The 16,290-nt window shown below is 35.8% G+C and overlaps 1 protein-coding gene across 1 annotated transcript in view; it reads left to right on the top strand.

Moving 5' to 3' along the window:
• Nucleotides 1-4,117: 4,117 nt before the first annotated feature.
• The window catches only part of LOC144220435 (transmembrane protease serine 11D-like), a gene marked incomplete at its 5' end in the record, with an annotated part of 32,129 nt that continues 19,956 nt past the window's right edge, over nucleotides 4,118-16,290 (top strand). Inside the window, 3 exons of the mRNA XM_077750651.1 lie at nucleotides 4,118-4,244; nucleotides 6,124-6,242; nucleotides 13,425-13,492. Coding sequence (XP_077606777.1) covers nucleotides 4,118-4,244; nucleotides 6,124-6,242; nucleotides 13,425-13,492 — 314 coding nt within the window. The remainder of the gene's footprint in view (nucleotides 4,245-6,123; nucleotides 6,243-13,424; nucleotides 13,493-16,290) is intronic.

Genomic DNA, 16,290 nt, shown 5'->3' with positions numbered 1-16,290 from the left:
ACCGTATACACACTTCCTTTCCCAACTTTTGGCTTTTTTCCTTTATTTTACTTATTCATCTCTGCATACCTTCATCATTAGGACTGCTATATTTGTCTGTTTCTTTTCATTGTATTCCCAGCATCTAGAACATTGCAGTCACTCACCAAATGTCTCTGTTGCATTAACTAATTAATGATTGAGTAGTTAATGAAAGAAGGGAGACCAGTTAAGAGGCATTTCAAGTAATACAAGTCAGGTGATAACTGTCAAAATTAAGAACAAAATAGACAGTATAGGGGGAAAAAAGATTTAGGTGTAAGATAAGCACTGTTTAGTGATCTCTTAAATATGGAAAGTGACTAAAAGGGAGCGGATGCAGCTAATTCTTAGGTCTCTACCTAAGGATACAAGGTAGATAGCAGTGACAGTCACCAATTTTAGAAACAGTGCAGAGTAAGTGTAGTGCTGAGGGAAAATTTAATTTTGAACTGAACTGTTATGTTTAAGGAGGTTGTAAAACATCCATAAGATGTCTGGTGATAATTGGCAGTAATGGCAAAGACAGAGGTCTGGACTGAAGATCTATCCTAGAAAATATTATCCTTTTCTAAAAAAAAATTCATGTTTTTATTTATTATTGAGAGAAAGAGAGAGACAGAGCATGAGCAGGAGGGGCAGAGAGAGGGGGAGACACATAATCTGAAGGGGGCTCTAGGCTCTGAGCCATCAGCAGAGCCCAACATGGCGCTCGAACTCACAAACCATGAGATCATGACCTGAGCCAAATTTGGACACTTAACCAACTGAGCCACCCAGGTGCCCCTAGAAAATATTATCCTATAGAATGCTTCCTGAAACCATGACATAAAGTGTGATTATTGAGAAGAATGCTTCACAGGAGAAGACAACTGTGGACCAAATCATTGTTACTAAGATAGCTGAAATTTTATTTAAAAGGACACAAAATTGTCAGAAAGTCCTTTGTATACGTATCATATGCATCTGAATTTGCAGTTACTCTGTCTCTGTTTTCCTCCATTTTTGCAGATAACAGAAATTATTGCCAATGGCTCTGTTAATCCACAGCCCTCTAATGGTTGTGTGTGTCAATGGCAAAGATTAAGTAACACAGTATTCCTATACAAGTTTGATATATTAACGTAAGATTTACTCTCAAATTAAAATTAAATCAACAGTTACTTTATTGCACATTTACTATGTTTAAGACAAATTCCAGCTCTCAGTAATATATGCTGATCCCTTTGCTTTCCCCAAGTGAAGTCAGAGGATAGAGATCCCAAAGCTTTCCTATCTCCTATAGTGTGTGGGAGGAACTGTATACGAAAGGAAGTGCATGTGCTTTGATTCAAACAAAGTTAGTCTCAATTTTCAGCTCTGTCACTCCTGAGTAATTTTGAGTTATTTACTCTCTGAGCCTCAGTTCCCCTATGTTCAAAACAGGGATCATACTACCTGCTTTACAACTGTGAGGAATGGCAGTATACATGTATAATGCCTGACACTTAGACTCTCATAATAAAAGTATAGAATATGTTTTCCAGCATTAACGTAACTTTTTCAAGTCAATAACAGAAAAAAAGAGAGGAGGGAGCTGGTTAAACATGTTACAACCAAACTGTTTTGCTGATTAAATGTAAGCACTAAAAATCTCACTAATCAGGAACCAGCTTTAAAAGCAAAGTATTTTCTTGCACAGATTTCCATTGCATTGAGCAAAAATTCAGTGTTTACAATCATGTTTTCTCTACTTTACAAAGTAAATATTGTGCACAATTTACTTTGTGTTGGCATAAGCTTTGTAATCAGTCACATACAGAGGTTCAATGACAAGGTTCACTATCAATAAGAAAGCAGATATTTCTTCAGCTGTTTCTACAGGGTGGAACAACCCATTCTTATGCAATTAATTATGGCTTGTGAGATTAGAAGATGAGCTCCACACCCTCTGTTTATTGAGTCATATATTTCATGGTGCTTTTTAGTCATTGAGTTTAAGGTGTTTTCCATGTACTGCAGCAAAGTTGGTGCTAAAGTCATTCCCATGGGAGCCTCATCCAAGCTAAAGCATACGCTAACTTGAGCCTTTGGCTTTTGCTCTTCAGCCTCCAACCTACTCCTAGTGTTTCAGTACTTCTCTCTCCATACTCATTAATCTTAACACATTGGTTCATCTCTGGTTGAGGAGAAGGATCAATCCGTTGGAAACTTACTTAGGCTTTTGGGTTTACCCTGGACTCCAAATCTATCTTCTTTTGGCTGTCACCACTCAGCAGCCACTAACATTTTCTGAAATCACAAATGCCAAACTCTGTGCATTTGTGATTGCATGTCATTGGCACAGTGACCACATAAGGTAGCAGATCTGGTGACAGTCAAAAGGAGATAGGGATTCTATTGCTCTTCTATGTTCATGTTGCTAAACCGGTGAAAACTGACTTTCACTGAAGCTGGTTGAGAGTCTGACATTTGAAAATCACTACTGTGGTAAATTTCAAGTTGTGCTAATTTTCTCCAATTGGAAATTTACCACAGTAGTGATTTAGCAAAATGAACATAGAAGAGGAATAGAATAAAAAGGTATCATAATGTTAGAGCTAAGTTATTTATTTTTTGATAGCCTGAGGTTATGTCCTTCCTACTTCTAGGTACTTCAGTGCTCTTTCTTTAAATGATAATTTTCAGCATGGTATTTTTTTTTTAATATGTTTATTCACCAGAATTGAAGGTTGGCAAGTCTAGGTCTGCCTCTAATAATCTTTTGAAATGTTAGCAGTCCCAGAACCACAGAATACAATGTGCAGGTGGTACATTGCAAAATAGCAGGAAGTGCCCTTCTCTAAGTCTGTGAGTTATGTAGAGGCCCAAACAAGATCAGGCAACCCGGCAATGAAACCTCAATGCCTGGGAATCACTGACCCTCAGAGCATTCTTTTCACACTTATATCAGGATGTTGCCAAAACAAATAGCAAAAATGAAAGATTATATTCTGCCAAACGTAACTGCTTTTCAGCTCTGCTATGGCTTTTGAATCTGAAACATGCTTCAAAGTTAACACAGGCCACAAATATTTACAAATATCATACATATTTATCACCTATTTGTGCCAGATACCCTGTAAAGTGTCTGAAACATAAGCATGCACACAGTCTTTCCCCTCAAAAGGGACACAGCCTAGTAGGTAACCTATTTAACTAGAAATATATTTCCTAACATAACTTCATTGATCTTTAAGACAGCCTGTGAGGCAGATATTATTAATTCCATTTGTCAGACTAGGAAAGTATCAGATCAATGACAATATGATCTCCAAGTACACAAGTGATAAAACAGAAATTCACACTTAGCCCTTCTGGTTACTTCCCCAGTGCAAGTGTACATGGTTGTGGAGAGGGAGCCAGGGAATAAGATAGTACCGGTGCTATATACCCATTATAATACCATGTACTGTATTAGTACAAATCTAATGGTTTACATTGCAGTTGACAAATTCATGGAGGTGGGGGGAATGATAAATGACACAAATCTTCCTCTGTTGGTACAGTTCTAATTCATTTCAGGGGCTTGCTACTCTTCCTAGATCTCAGCACTCATCCTTTGGTCACACCCTGACTTTCAATAATATGGAGAATATGACAGTGAGGAATGCTACTGTTCTGACTCCCTCTCCTGTTCTCCCCACCTAAAATGATTTCTCTTCTATAAACTACTGGGGATAGTGCTCAGTTAAGGAAACTTACTACAGTAAGTGTCCAACATAGGGTCTTAGAAAGACTTACAGCAAAACAGAACAATTAGTTGTCATTTTTGAGAACTTCATCAATGGGCAGAAGAAGGGAAAATAACTGCAAAGCATGGGTCAGATTTACTTAATTTTCAATCACCTACAAAATGTCAACAGTTCTGTGTGCTGAAAGAAATTTGAAAGAAAAATCATTAAGGAGAATGTTAGTTCAGGTTCATTTCCAGGATTATGTTCTGATCAATAATCACAGCAGTTTCCTATAAATAGAACGATGCGTAGGCTAAAAAACTTGGGGAGGCAGAAAATGATCATGAGCACTGAAACCATGGCTTCTCTAAGTGAAAGGATTAGTCTGATCATTTTCTCTTGTTCTAAGGCCAGCACGGATACCATCAACCTCAAGATTCCTGAATCCATATGTAGTGTGCTTCATTGTTGTGGCAGGGGTGGTAATCCTGGCGGTGACCATAGCTCTACTCATCCACTTTTTAGCCTTTGGTAAGTACTAGAAGACTAAAAGTACCACTTTTTAGACCAAATAACTAAATATACCTTCAGATGACAAGTCTGGCATTCTCTCTTTATTGACACTTTTATTTTCTGATACAACACAATTGAGGGTCCTATACATCTCTAAATACATGTTTGTGTCTATATTTTCCCTCAATCAGTATTTTTCTCCCCTCTCTCTCTTTTTTTGGAATAAACATTATTACCCAGGCAAGAATTACTCTAGCCAAAGGAAAAAGATCCCTAAATTCTTATCTGACACTAGAATTTGCCTACTATGTTTTTTCATTTAATCTCATGGTTTTCTTCTTCATATAATAACCTGATAAAACTGTAAAAGTGAAATATTACAAAGAACTTTAAGTTTCAACATCTAAAACATGGATGTACCTAATTATTTGTTAATTCATGATCTATTCCTGATAAAACAGTCTTAGTTAAGAAAACACTTATAAAAGATAGGGAGTAAAAACAAATTTTAAAAAAGATCTGTCCTTTTATTTTTTCTCTTATTATTATAACAAAACTGTAGGACACATGACAAGAAACAGTATAAAGAACACATATTCCTCACTCATTCATAAACAACACTCCTTAATACTTCAGTGGACATTCCTTCAGATGTTTTAATGTAGATAAATAAAATATGTCAAATTTCACTAGATAACATAGGCTATAATCTAATTTTATCACTTAAAAAATCCACTCTGAGGTTATTTTATTTCAGCTATAATTCTGTTAAATCATTTAAATCATATGTGTGGGTGTAGGTATATGGGTATCCATGAATGTAGAGAGAAAGAGTACATAACTTATTGTATATTCTATTGTAAATAGGCAAAAATGCTTATTTGTGTGAAAGTTGAAAAACTCCCAATGGCACAATAAAATTACCAACATTGAGAAAAAACAGTACTGAGGAATGATCTTTATCAGCCAATCTAATTATAAAGTTGTTGCTACATTTTGCTATCAAATCACTCAGAGTCAACTATGTCTTAGGTGAATTACAGAGGCATGAAAAAGAAACCTGAAGTTTCCAGTTAAATTAATGAGTTTTCACTCTTTATGGTACTATATTGTCACACAAACAGAGCCCTGGTTAATCCCCTTCAGAATGTGTCCCAGTGACCACTGACAGCCCTTGAAAGACTTGTCCCTTCAGTACAAAGGAATACACATCCCTTCCACCAGGATTTCCAACTTTTTCACCTGATTGAGGTATTCTTTGCATTAGTTATTACATATGAATGATCAAAAGAAAGCAGGCATTTTTCCTGAGACAGGTTAGGTTATGTCCATGTTCATAATGTTTCTAAGATGTATGCAGTGTTTTGGGGGTCTTTATTTTCTTCACATAGCTGAATGTGTCTTCTGGAAGACATTTTTGATGAAAACAATTCACACTGGACAACCAATTAGATATCCTGTTCAAAGGCTTATTTTCTAGTTTAGTCTAAAAAACTAATGAGAAGTCACTAATACCTCTAAAAAGATTATTATTTGAAATAATTTTTAAAATGATTCAGAATTACTTTGGGTTATTCCTTTGTGATAGCATATTATAGATATTCATTAATATTTCTTGAATTAATAAATCTGCAGTCACAAATCCCCCAAAAATATAGGAAAAATAAAAATATGATACTTCTGGGCAGTTTGATTTTACAAATGATGCTGCTCTGATTTTCCTACATCTTTAACAATTTCAGCTTTGTCAATTTAAAAAAATTACATTTATAGTAAGTTTAGAATTTTAAGAGAAACAAATTTTTTAATTTTATAATATACCCTCCCATAATCCTAAATAAATTAAGGATTAAAATACTAGCAGAGAGACTGATTCTGTCTTTTCTTTGTTTTACAGATCAAAAGTCTTATTTTTACCATAGCAGCTTTCAAATCCTAAATGTCAAATATAGTAATCAGTTAAATTCACCAGCTACCCAGGAATATAGGGATTTAAGTGGAAGAATTGAATCTATGGTAAGTTAATATTTCTCTTTGATCTTTATCCCATCATAAAACAAATTTGATAATAAATAATATTTTGTGATATATTTGTAATTGCTAGATGCTCTACATCATTTTCTTCTCTGAATACTGAAAGATGTGTTTATGATTTTTCCAAGTTAATTTGCTAGTACACTGTTCTTCTTTACATTTTTTAAGTCCTAAGTGAAAAGCGTCAGAAGAGTCTTAATCAAAATTTTATATGATTATGACTTCAAAGCCTAGAAGTCTATTGTTTGTGCAAGTTGAGCATTAATTACTGCTCTCCTTGTAATTGCCTTTCTAAAACCTTTCCATTTTGCCTTCTTTTTCATACCCAACTAAACACACAAGTAGGTGTTAAAAGGTGTTAAAAGATATGTTTACATGTCCATAATAATATAGGTTAGACAACACCCTACTTTGGCTCAATGATAGACGTAGAAATTATGCAAAGTAAGCTCAGGCTTTCAATTGAAGAGGACTGCCAGGAAACCTCAGAAGTGGATCCTTTGCATTCATTTATGACCATGGACCAGTGTGTGGCCTTTTGCCCACAGAGTCAGAGTTGACCAGTATCAAGATTGTTTACTTACCTTTACCTTTTTAGAGTCCTAAGAATATAAATTAATCCAGTGGCTCTAAAACTTAAACATTAACAGAATCACCTGGCAGGCTTTTCAAAACACAGATTTCTGGGCCCTGATGTGAAAGTTCCTGATTCAATAGGTCTGGGGTGAACTGAAGAATTTGCATTTCTAAGTTCCCAAGTGGTGCTGATGCTAATGGTCCAAGGACTACATGTTAGGAACCACTAAGTTAATCTAAATGAGGACTCTCACGGCTGGAGGACTGAATCATTGGCTTGTTTAACACGTTTCCCCAGAGGCAAACCTCACTAGATGCCAAGTTATGGGACAAATGCTTTGTTAGCATGGGATTAGAGCAAGAAAAGTTAAGTATATCATTTAAATGTTTAATGAGATCAGAATAAGCAGCTGAATCCGTGATTTGGGAGGAGAATCTATGACAGATCCTAAGATTTTCCTTGTGTTTGAGAACCTTGAGAGTTTTGCAGAGTACTAAGCAGGCAGTTTGTAAAATGCCATAACTGAGCTTTCTAAAAATATTTCCTCATGCTTAGGGTGGAATTACAGGTTTAGGGGAGGAAGACCATAGAGTAAGAGTATCATTTTCATTCCATCACATGAAAAGGGTTCATTACATTGTCAAAATGACCTATCACTGTCAACTTGATCACCCAGCTGAAGTAGTGTTTGTCAGGTTTCTAGGTTGTAAAGTTACTCCCTCTCTTTGGAAGAAAGACACTGTGTGCAAGCCACACATGAGGAGTAGAGGCATAGAGCATTAAGCTTTGAATATTTGAAGAATGTTTAAAATCTTCAGTCTATTCTCCCAACGTATTTATTCAACCGCTTGCTTATATCAATATAGTGGTCTCTGCATTTTTAAGATTAATTTTTGGACTGGATGCCAGAAGTGCTCCAGTTTAAATTTTCACCAGCAGCACATAAGTATGCACAGGTATGCTTACTTCCTCACAGCATTAACACTCAGTGTTGTAAGTCATTTTAATTGTTGCTAATCCAGTAGGTGAGAAATAATATCTCACTATTGATTTGATTTATATTTCTTTGATTACTAAGATTTAATCTGTCTTCGTATATTAATAGGTCTTTTTTTATAACTTCATTTGTCAATTGCTTGCCCATTTACTTACTGGAACATTTTTCTATTTTATATGGATTTGAAAAAAAAACCTTATTCCTATGAGCATACTAAAGTTTGCATGTCATTCACATTGCATATATTCCTCTAATAATGTGATTTGACTCTCAATCTTATTTATGACGTAGGGATTTTTTTAATGCTAAATATTTCATTTTTATATATTTCACATATATTTTATATATTTGTATAGCCAAATTATCAATCCTTTTTATGATTTCTCATTTTGTGTCATTTTAAAAATGGCTTTATTCACTCTAAATACCCTTTAAAATATTAACCATTTTCTTTTTATAATTTTATAATTTCAGTGTTTAGTGCCAAGCTATTGAGAGTACCATGGTTTTATAATATATTTAAACACTGGGCAGAAAAAGATTTCCCTTGAAATTCTTCTGATGTATGATTTCCATAATCTCATTTATGTATCCTTCTATAAAAACACTTTGAACATTTAAAACATTGCATGAATGATATTCTAATAAGGTGCTAATCTATAGTTTACAAAGCACTTTCACGTGTATTATCTAATCTTCAGTTCCCAACAGCCATATAAATTGATAAATCACTTTTATAGATGCATAAAGTAAAGGTTGTGAAATTGGGAAACATGTCAAAGGCCTTTCAACTGGAGAGTAGTAGAACCAGAATTCAAACCAAGGTCTCCTGACAACAAATCCAAGTATCATAGCGTTTCCCAATGGTAACATGAGTGTCATCATTATCCTTGTCCCACTGACAACACTATTGTCTTTCATTAGCAGAAGAATAGTCCCAGAAATGTCTATTTGGCAATTAATTCATCCCTCTTTTCTAGCTCTCAGTTTACTTATCAGTGAAATAAAGTTATTGGACCAGATAATTTTTACAGTACATTCTAACTCAAAAAGTCTATGATTTTATGACTTCCATGCAATATATTTATTCGTCTGTTTTTCCTATCCTGCCTCTCTGGCCACTCCTGTGTCTTTACAGGCTTACCCTACTTTACACTGCCGTTAAATGTTAAAATTCCCCCAAGGCTTTGACCTATGGTCTCCTCTTTTCTCACACTGTTTTCTACCTGTAGATGATCTCATCAATGAGAGTTAGTTCAACCAATACTTGTACACTAATGACTCATTCGGTCTCCAGTCCAGACTTCTCTTCTGTACTTCAGATCTTTTCTCCCCGCTGCCAGCCCAGTATCTCCACTTGGCTGGGGTTTTTTTTATCTTAAATTTATTCTGTCCCCAAATCAAACTCATGATTTCCTCAGAGCATCCCAGCTTCCTTCCAGTAATCCTGTCCCCATTAAAAACAAATCATTTATTCAGTTTTAAGCATTTGACAAAATACAACATCCCTTCTTAATAAAGACCCTCGAGAAAGTCGGGATAGAAGGAACCTACTTAAACATCATAAAAGCCATCTATGACAAGCCCTCAGCTAACATCATCCTCAATGGGGAAAAATTGAGAGCTTTCCCCCTGAGATCAGGAACACGACAGGGATGTCCACTCTCACCACTGTTGTTTAACATAGTGCTGGAAGTCCAAACCCAAACCCTAGAATACATCTTTGACCTACTGCCCTTAGTAGCCCTCAAAGTATTCCAAACACGCAATCTATTACCAATCTCTGCAGGTTTTATCTTCTCTATTTCCCTCTAATCCATGCATTTCTCTTCATACCTACAAATACCATGTCCATCCAAGCCATCACCTCTACTCTGAACTACTAAAACAGCACTAACTGCTTTGCATTTCTTCCCTAAATCTGAATATCCATATGCAGCAAAAGAAATAATTCTCAAATTGCAACTCTAATTATATTATCCTTCTGTTTAAAACATTTCAGCTCATAATAATGTTCCATTATTTATGATAAAGACCACTAACAAGACCTGCATGATCTGGCCTTTCTGTCTACCTAGCCTCCATGCTCTCTATGCTAGAGCTGCACTGACCTTCTTTCATTCCTGAAACACAACCTGTGTGTTCCTACCTCAGGACTTTGCATGTGCCCTTCACTTCACCAGTGAGGCTTTTTCCCTCCTCTTCAACTAGCTAACTTTGATTCCTCCTAACAATCTCAACTCCATAAGCATTTCCTCTGAGAAACCTCTCTAATATTGATTGGATCCAATTCCTTTACTATATTTCTGTACTTATCACTTATAATTTTACTTAAATGTGGGTGATAACTTGATTAGTGCTTGTCTGCCACCATTAAATGTAAGCTCCATAATGGCAAGGACTATTTATTTCTCTCACCATTGCATCCCAGTTCTTGATAGAAGGGGTGTGCAGCAAAAAAGTTACTCAAAAACTGTTGATGAATGAGTGAAAAAATGAACAAGGCCATCTAGAAATATTGAAAGCACCAGTTTGCAAAATATATGTATCAAAATCATGAGTGCATTCCGACTGAATGATGGATCTTTCTCAATAAAACAAAAGATTTCAGTCAGGATTCATACCTGGGATCAACTGAACTGTTGGAACTCCCCTTTGTTATCAGGTATGATAATGCAACAAATTCTGCAAACAATTGCCACTTTTTCCAAAATATACCTAATTATAGTCCCGTAAATAAACTAGTGCATAGGAAGAGAAAGAAAACAGTATCCATTTGAGATTAATTTTATCAAATCGCTTATACCATCAGGGCTTCTGGATAAAATTCATTTCAGTTATTTCCATTTAACAACCATTAATTATTGGGGTGCCTGGGTGGCTCAGTTGGTTCAGCACCTGACTCTTGATTTCAGCTCAGGTCATGATCTCATAGTTCATGAGATTGAGCCCTGAGATGGACTCAATGCTAACAGCACAGAGTCTGCTTGTGATTCTCTCTCCGTCTCTCTCTGCCTTTCCCCTGCTTATGCATGGGCTCTCAAAATAAATAAACATTTTTTAAAAGCATTGATTGTTACTTAATGCCAAAAATAAAATTTGATATGTGCCTGACAATGAAATATTTTTTGAATGAATAAATAAATCATGCATTCTACCTGTTGGTTCCTGTACCAAGTCTTAGGGATACAAAATAAAGGTATCATTGTAGTCAGGGGCTCACAGTGGTCTCCAAAATGGGGTTGTGCTTCCCAGGAATGGATTCACAGTAATTAATTATGAATACTCAAATATTCAGATGTCACTCTACATGTATTCTTCTCATAAAGAATATTTTTTAGAGGGAAGTGTTTTGTTACTATTTAATAAGTAGATTGGCACCCTTGTTTGGTTTTAGGTCAGCTGGTCTCACACAATGTTTGTAAAAGTATCTTGAGGGAAGAGGGGAAGGACAGTAAAACAGCAGAACTGACTAGTCTTCAGCCTATCTTACCTGCTCTGAGTAGATTTCAGCAATGTGCAGTTTCAACTGGATTTAAAGATTTTATTACCTAGTTCTAAAACTAAACAAGCCTCACTGAACTCAATAAGGGAACTGAAAAGAATCCTGGAAAATTTTAAATGTGCAATTTGGAGATAAATCTAATATGCAAGGACAGTAATGAACAAGTAAAAGAATAGTAAGGTAATAGCAGAACTGACACTTTACTGCTTCTGACTGAAGCAAGTTACCAGGTGAAGCAATATCTTTCTTAGAAGATATTTAATACACACAAATACAAACATATATACAACCCCTGTCTCTTCAAGGTGTGAGAAAGAAATTAGATGCTTTTTAAATAAAACTCATACCATGGAGAGGAGACCTTGAAAATATGTTTAGCAATGGGTCCATCATGAGGTGCTTGGGTTTTCTTCTGTTTTACTGAAAGTGATGCATCTTATCTATAAAAGTGTTTACACATGTACACATAACAGCTGGGTAGGGGGAAGGATTAACCATCATGTTTGGTTCATTTTGAACATATTTCTTTTAATAATTTTTCAATGTTTATTTTTGAGAGAGAGAACACAAGCAGGAAAGGGGGAGTGAGGAGGAACCGAGTATTTGACATGGCTCTGCATTGTGAGCACAGAGCCCAAAGTGAGCTCAAACCCACGAACCCTGAGATCATGACCTGAGCTGAAATCATATGCCTAACCGACTGAGCCACGTGGCCAGGTGCCCCTAAACATACTTCTTTAAAAAAAAACAAACATATAAAATGAAACACATTCCATTTGTTTTGCAAGTATAACCAACTGAAATCAGGAAAGATGGAAAGCCACTTGCTAAATTCCAACAAAACTTTTGCACGATTGGTGGGACAAACTAACAACTTTGTGTCATGATTTATTAAATTCTGCTAATGATTTATTTTATGCATTTGGAGTCACGTAATTGTATGGAAACATCTTCAGCATTCCAAACCAAGTGTTTAAATTAAATTTAAAATTGTAACTTTGAATCATTTTATCACAAAGTATTTCCAAAATTACAAATTTTATCCAGTCATATTATCAGTGAAAATAGTATTATTAAATATAAATGGAATAAAATGACTAAATGTTTGCTGTTAACTCAGTCTCTTTAATTTCTAAATTTGTCAATGTTTTATAATATATGTTGTTAGCAGTACAGTGTTATTGCATATATATAATTTATAAATAAATATATATGTTTTGGCTACCTCATGTCCAAAATATTTCATCCATAGAAATGCATAATCAAAAACATTTGGACACCACTGTAATAACAGATCATATTACCACATATTTTCTTTTTCTTGAAAACTAAATGTTCCAGATCTGGTTAAACAGAAAAGAAAGTGGTAACTTGAGGGTGGTTGAAATCACAAAAACAACATCATTTCTATTATTCGGCTCATGAATAATATGAACAAAACCATACCTATCCAATAAGAAGACACTAAAAATAAGGTGATTTATTTTCATGGATCTTTTTTCTCTAATAATGAAAATGTGTGATAATTGCAAACATTCTATATGTAATGTTTTACACTTTAATGACTGGTATATTAACAAATTTAATGATTCACTTTGTAACACTTTAAATAATCCACATCTTAATTCAATTCTTATCAACTATGAATAACTTGATCCTCATACTGAGGCATGAGGATTCTAGACTTTTCTAGAATACAAAGATAGTACTGACACCCTCAACCAGTAAAGAAATGTAAAATAGTACTGTTTTTCATTGTTTACTTGATTTTTGCCCAACACCCTTGGGAAGAGCCACCAAATCACACTGAGTACCACATCTGATGTTTAGATGCCTTCTGGTAAAGATGCATCCAGTCCATTATCATGTTTATATCATAAGTGAAGAAAGAGGCACTGCACCAAAAGGCCATTTCCCCAGTCTAAATCTATCCCAAGTGTTCTGAGATGAACTTGAACTAAAATGGACTGAACTGAAAACACTAGTCACTATTCCTCATTAACTTAAGTCCTATGTTGCAAGTTTGGGAGGAGGGAGAAGAACAGCTGGAAGTATAAAAAATGATTTTCCTCTTTTGTTTTACAGATTACTAAAACATTCCAACAATCAAATTTAAAAAATCAATTCATCAGAGCTCATGTTGTCAAACTGAGGTAAGTGGAACTATATAAAATATATAAGCATAGGGGTGCCTGGGTGGCTCAGTCGGTTAAGTGTCAGACTTCAGCTCGGGTCATGATCTCATGGTTCATGGGTTTGAGCCCCAGATTGGGCTCTGTGTAGACAACTCAGAGCCTGGATCCTGNTTATAAGCTTAGATGCAATTTGGCCCATTTGACTTCTGTTCACAGCATAGATAATGAGACATACACGTAATTTGTTGCAATGCTATGAAAGTAGTATCATGGGCAGCTTAAAAAAACGATGCAAATAAACAAAACCAACACATGCCACATTTTGATCTATTACTAATGTAAGTAAGTATATCATGGGAATGCATGGTAGGAAAAGAAGAAAGGTTAAAGAGAGTTGGGTGAGGGTACGGTAACAAGGCCATCCTACTGTATAAACCCAGTGGATACCATTCACAATACAGTCTATGTAAAGAGTGCCTCCTGGGGCTGTGCACTTCTGTAGTCCTGGGTATATTCAGCCAAGATCAGCACACTATGACCAACATCAAGCTTTTTGTTTGTATCTACCTGAAATGCTATAACACAAAGTACATTGTGACCAAATCCAAGCATGTCTGGCATGAATGAATAATAAGGGAAATAGCAGCAAGCATTCTAGTTATTTGACATTCCTGCCTTAGTTGAATATGTACCTATCTGTGTGATGTGATGAGACAGACCCTCCCAGCTAAAATACTGGCCTTCCCACAAATGCCTCAAATGCCCACATTACCTGATCCTTCAAATAATATGCAAAAGTCCTTTGGAAGGGAGATGTTTCTCAAATACCACCACCACAAGAAAATTAATAGTTCTTATTTTCTGTAGAATCACTTAGTAAGTCCAGAGTATGAACATCTGGTCAGGTAAGTTTTGTTGAGAAATGAGAAGGGAAGGAAGAATCCATGGGAAGAGTATTGACCAAAATGAATTTCAATCAGTTCAGTGCACATTTGCCTTAGCACTGTCCTGTGAAAATCTTTGTTCTAGCCACCGGCTCTCAAAACTTGTAGGATTAGATGAGTCATCTGTGTTTGTTCACTTCCCACTTCCTGCTCAATCCCCTGTAATCTTGCTACTGATACCAGCAGAAAATGCTAATTGCCTTTGCCAGATTTAACAAGGACAACCAAATCACAAGCTCCAAGCAAATTATATCAATCTTCGGTTTGGATCTCTTAATGATATTTGATACTGTTGTATTTTCAATCCTTCTTGAAATAGTACCATTCTGTAGTTTCTATGACCCAACACACCCCTATTTTCCTTTTACCTCTCCATTCACTCCTCAATCTTTGCCAGCTCTTATTCCTTCTCTGCACATCCTTCAAATGTTGGATGTTAGGCTGTGCTATCAGCCTCTCCTCTTCTCAGTTCACATTCTCTCTTTTCAGTGGCTTCATTGCCCCCCTATATGTTCATTATTCTCAAGGTTGTATTTCTGGGCCAGTTCCCTCTTCTCACCTCTAGACATGACTGTACACAGCCTTCTACTTAATGTAATCATACAGGTATCTCACAGACAACTCAATTTACCATATCCAGACCTGAACCTATCATCTCTCCCCCACCGAATGTCACTCTTCTACTGTGGCCTACCTCAATCAATGGCATCACCTTTAACCTCGTTGCTCAAGAAATATGCAAGTCATCTTTAATTACTTCTCTCTCTCAACCCACACATTCAATTGTCTAATCTTTCAATCCTATTTCCTAAATATTCCTAAAATCCATAACTTTTCTTCAAATAGTGCTCTTAACCATCTCTCTCCTGGACTATGAGCGTCTCCTAATGAGTTTCCTTCCCTCCAGTCTTGTTCCACTCCACAATCTACAAAGCAGTCAGAAAGACTTTTTGAAACAAAATTCTAAACATATTATTCCCCTGGTAAAATCCTCCCATCGGTCTCTCCTTACCCTTGCAATATGACATATATTATATATAAATATAACATATGCATATCAAAGATACATATATTCTTGATATATATATTTGTGTGTACATACATGTGTATAGAGATATATAGAGACATTTTTATACATATATATGTAACAAAGTATACTAAACCTTCCTTTACCTGACTTCCTTTTACCATCTCCATCTCTGGAATTATCTTTCACTACCATCCAACTAGATTTCTTTCAGTTCCTCACTAACCCTAACCTCAAGACCATCATATAAGCTTCTCTGCTGGAAATGTACACACAGTACTTTACCCCTTCCCCTTCAATTTTAAAATATAGTTTGTAGGGGCGCCTGGGTGGCTCAGTCGGTTGAGCCTCCGACTTCGGCTCAGGTCACGATCTCACAATTCGTGGGTTCGATCCCCGGGTCAGGCTCTGTGCTGACAGCCAGTTTGGAGCCTGGAGCCTGTTTAGGATTCTGTGTCTCCCTCTCTCTCTGACTCTTCCCTGCTCACGCTGTCTCTCTCTTGCAGAAATAAATAAAACATTTTAAAAAAAGATAAAATATAGTTTGTAAATAGAAAGCTTGAGGTACAGTAAGTCAAAAAAATCAGGAAAGGATTACCCTTAAGATAGTTTGTAACTCAATGTTCCCAAGAGGAGGGTACATACCTCTTTGGTAGAGTTGTTATGAAGATCAAATAAATTAGTGTAAAACACATGGTCCTGTTTGAGTATCTAATTCAAAGTCTGTCATTCACTAAAGATCCCTCTTCTTTGAATTGGTTCTTCTATTTTTGTTAGTCTTCTTCTTATTGATTTGTGGGAATTCTGTATTTACAGTAGGTAGCAATCATTTGTCACTTTCTGTG

This window comes from Crocuta crocuta, unplaced genomic scaffold (assembly GCF_008692635.1).
Source record: "Crocuta crocuta isolate KB4526 unplaced genomic scaffold, BGI_CrCroc_1.0 scaffold1, whole genome shotgun sequence".
Lineage (NCBI taxonomy): Eukaryota > Metazoa > Chordata > Mammalia > Carnivora > Hyaenidae > Crocuta > Crocuta crocuta.
Note: the sequence above shows the minus strand (reverse complement) of the source record. Positions and strands in the feature narration are given on the sequence as shown.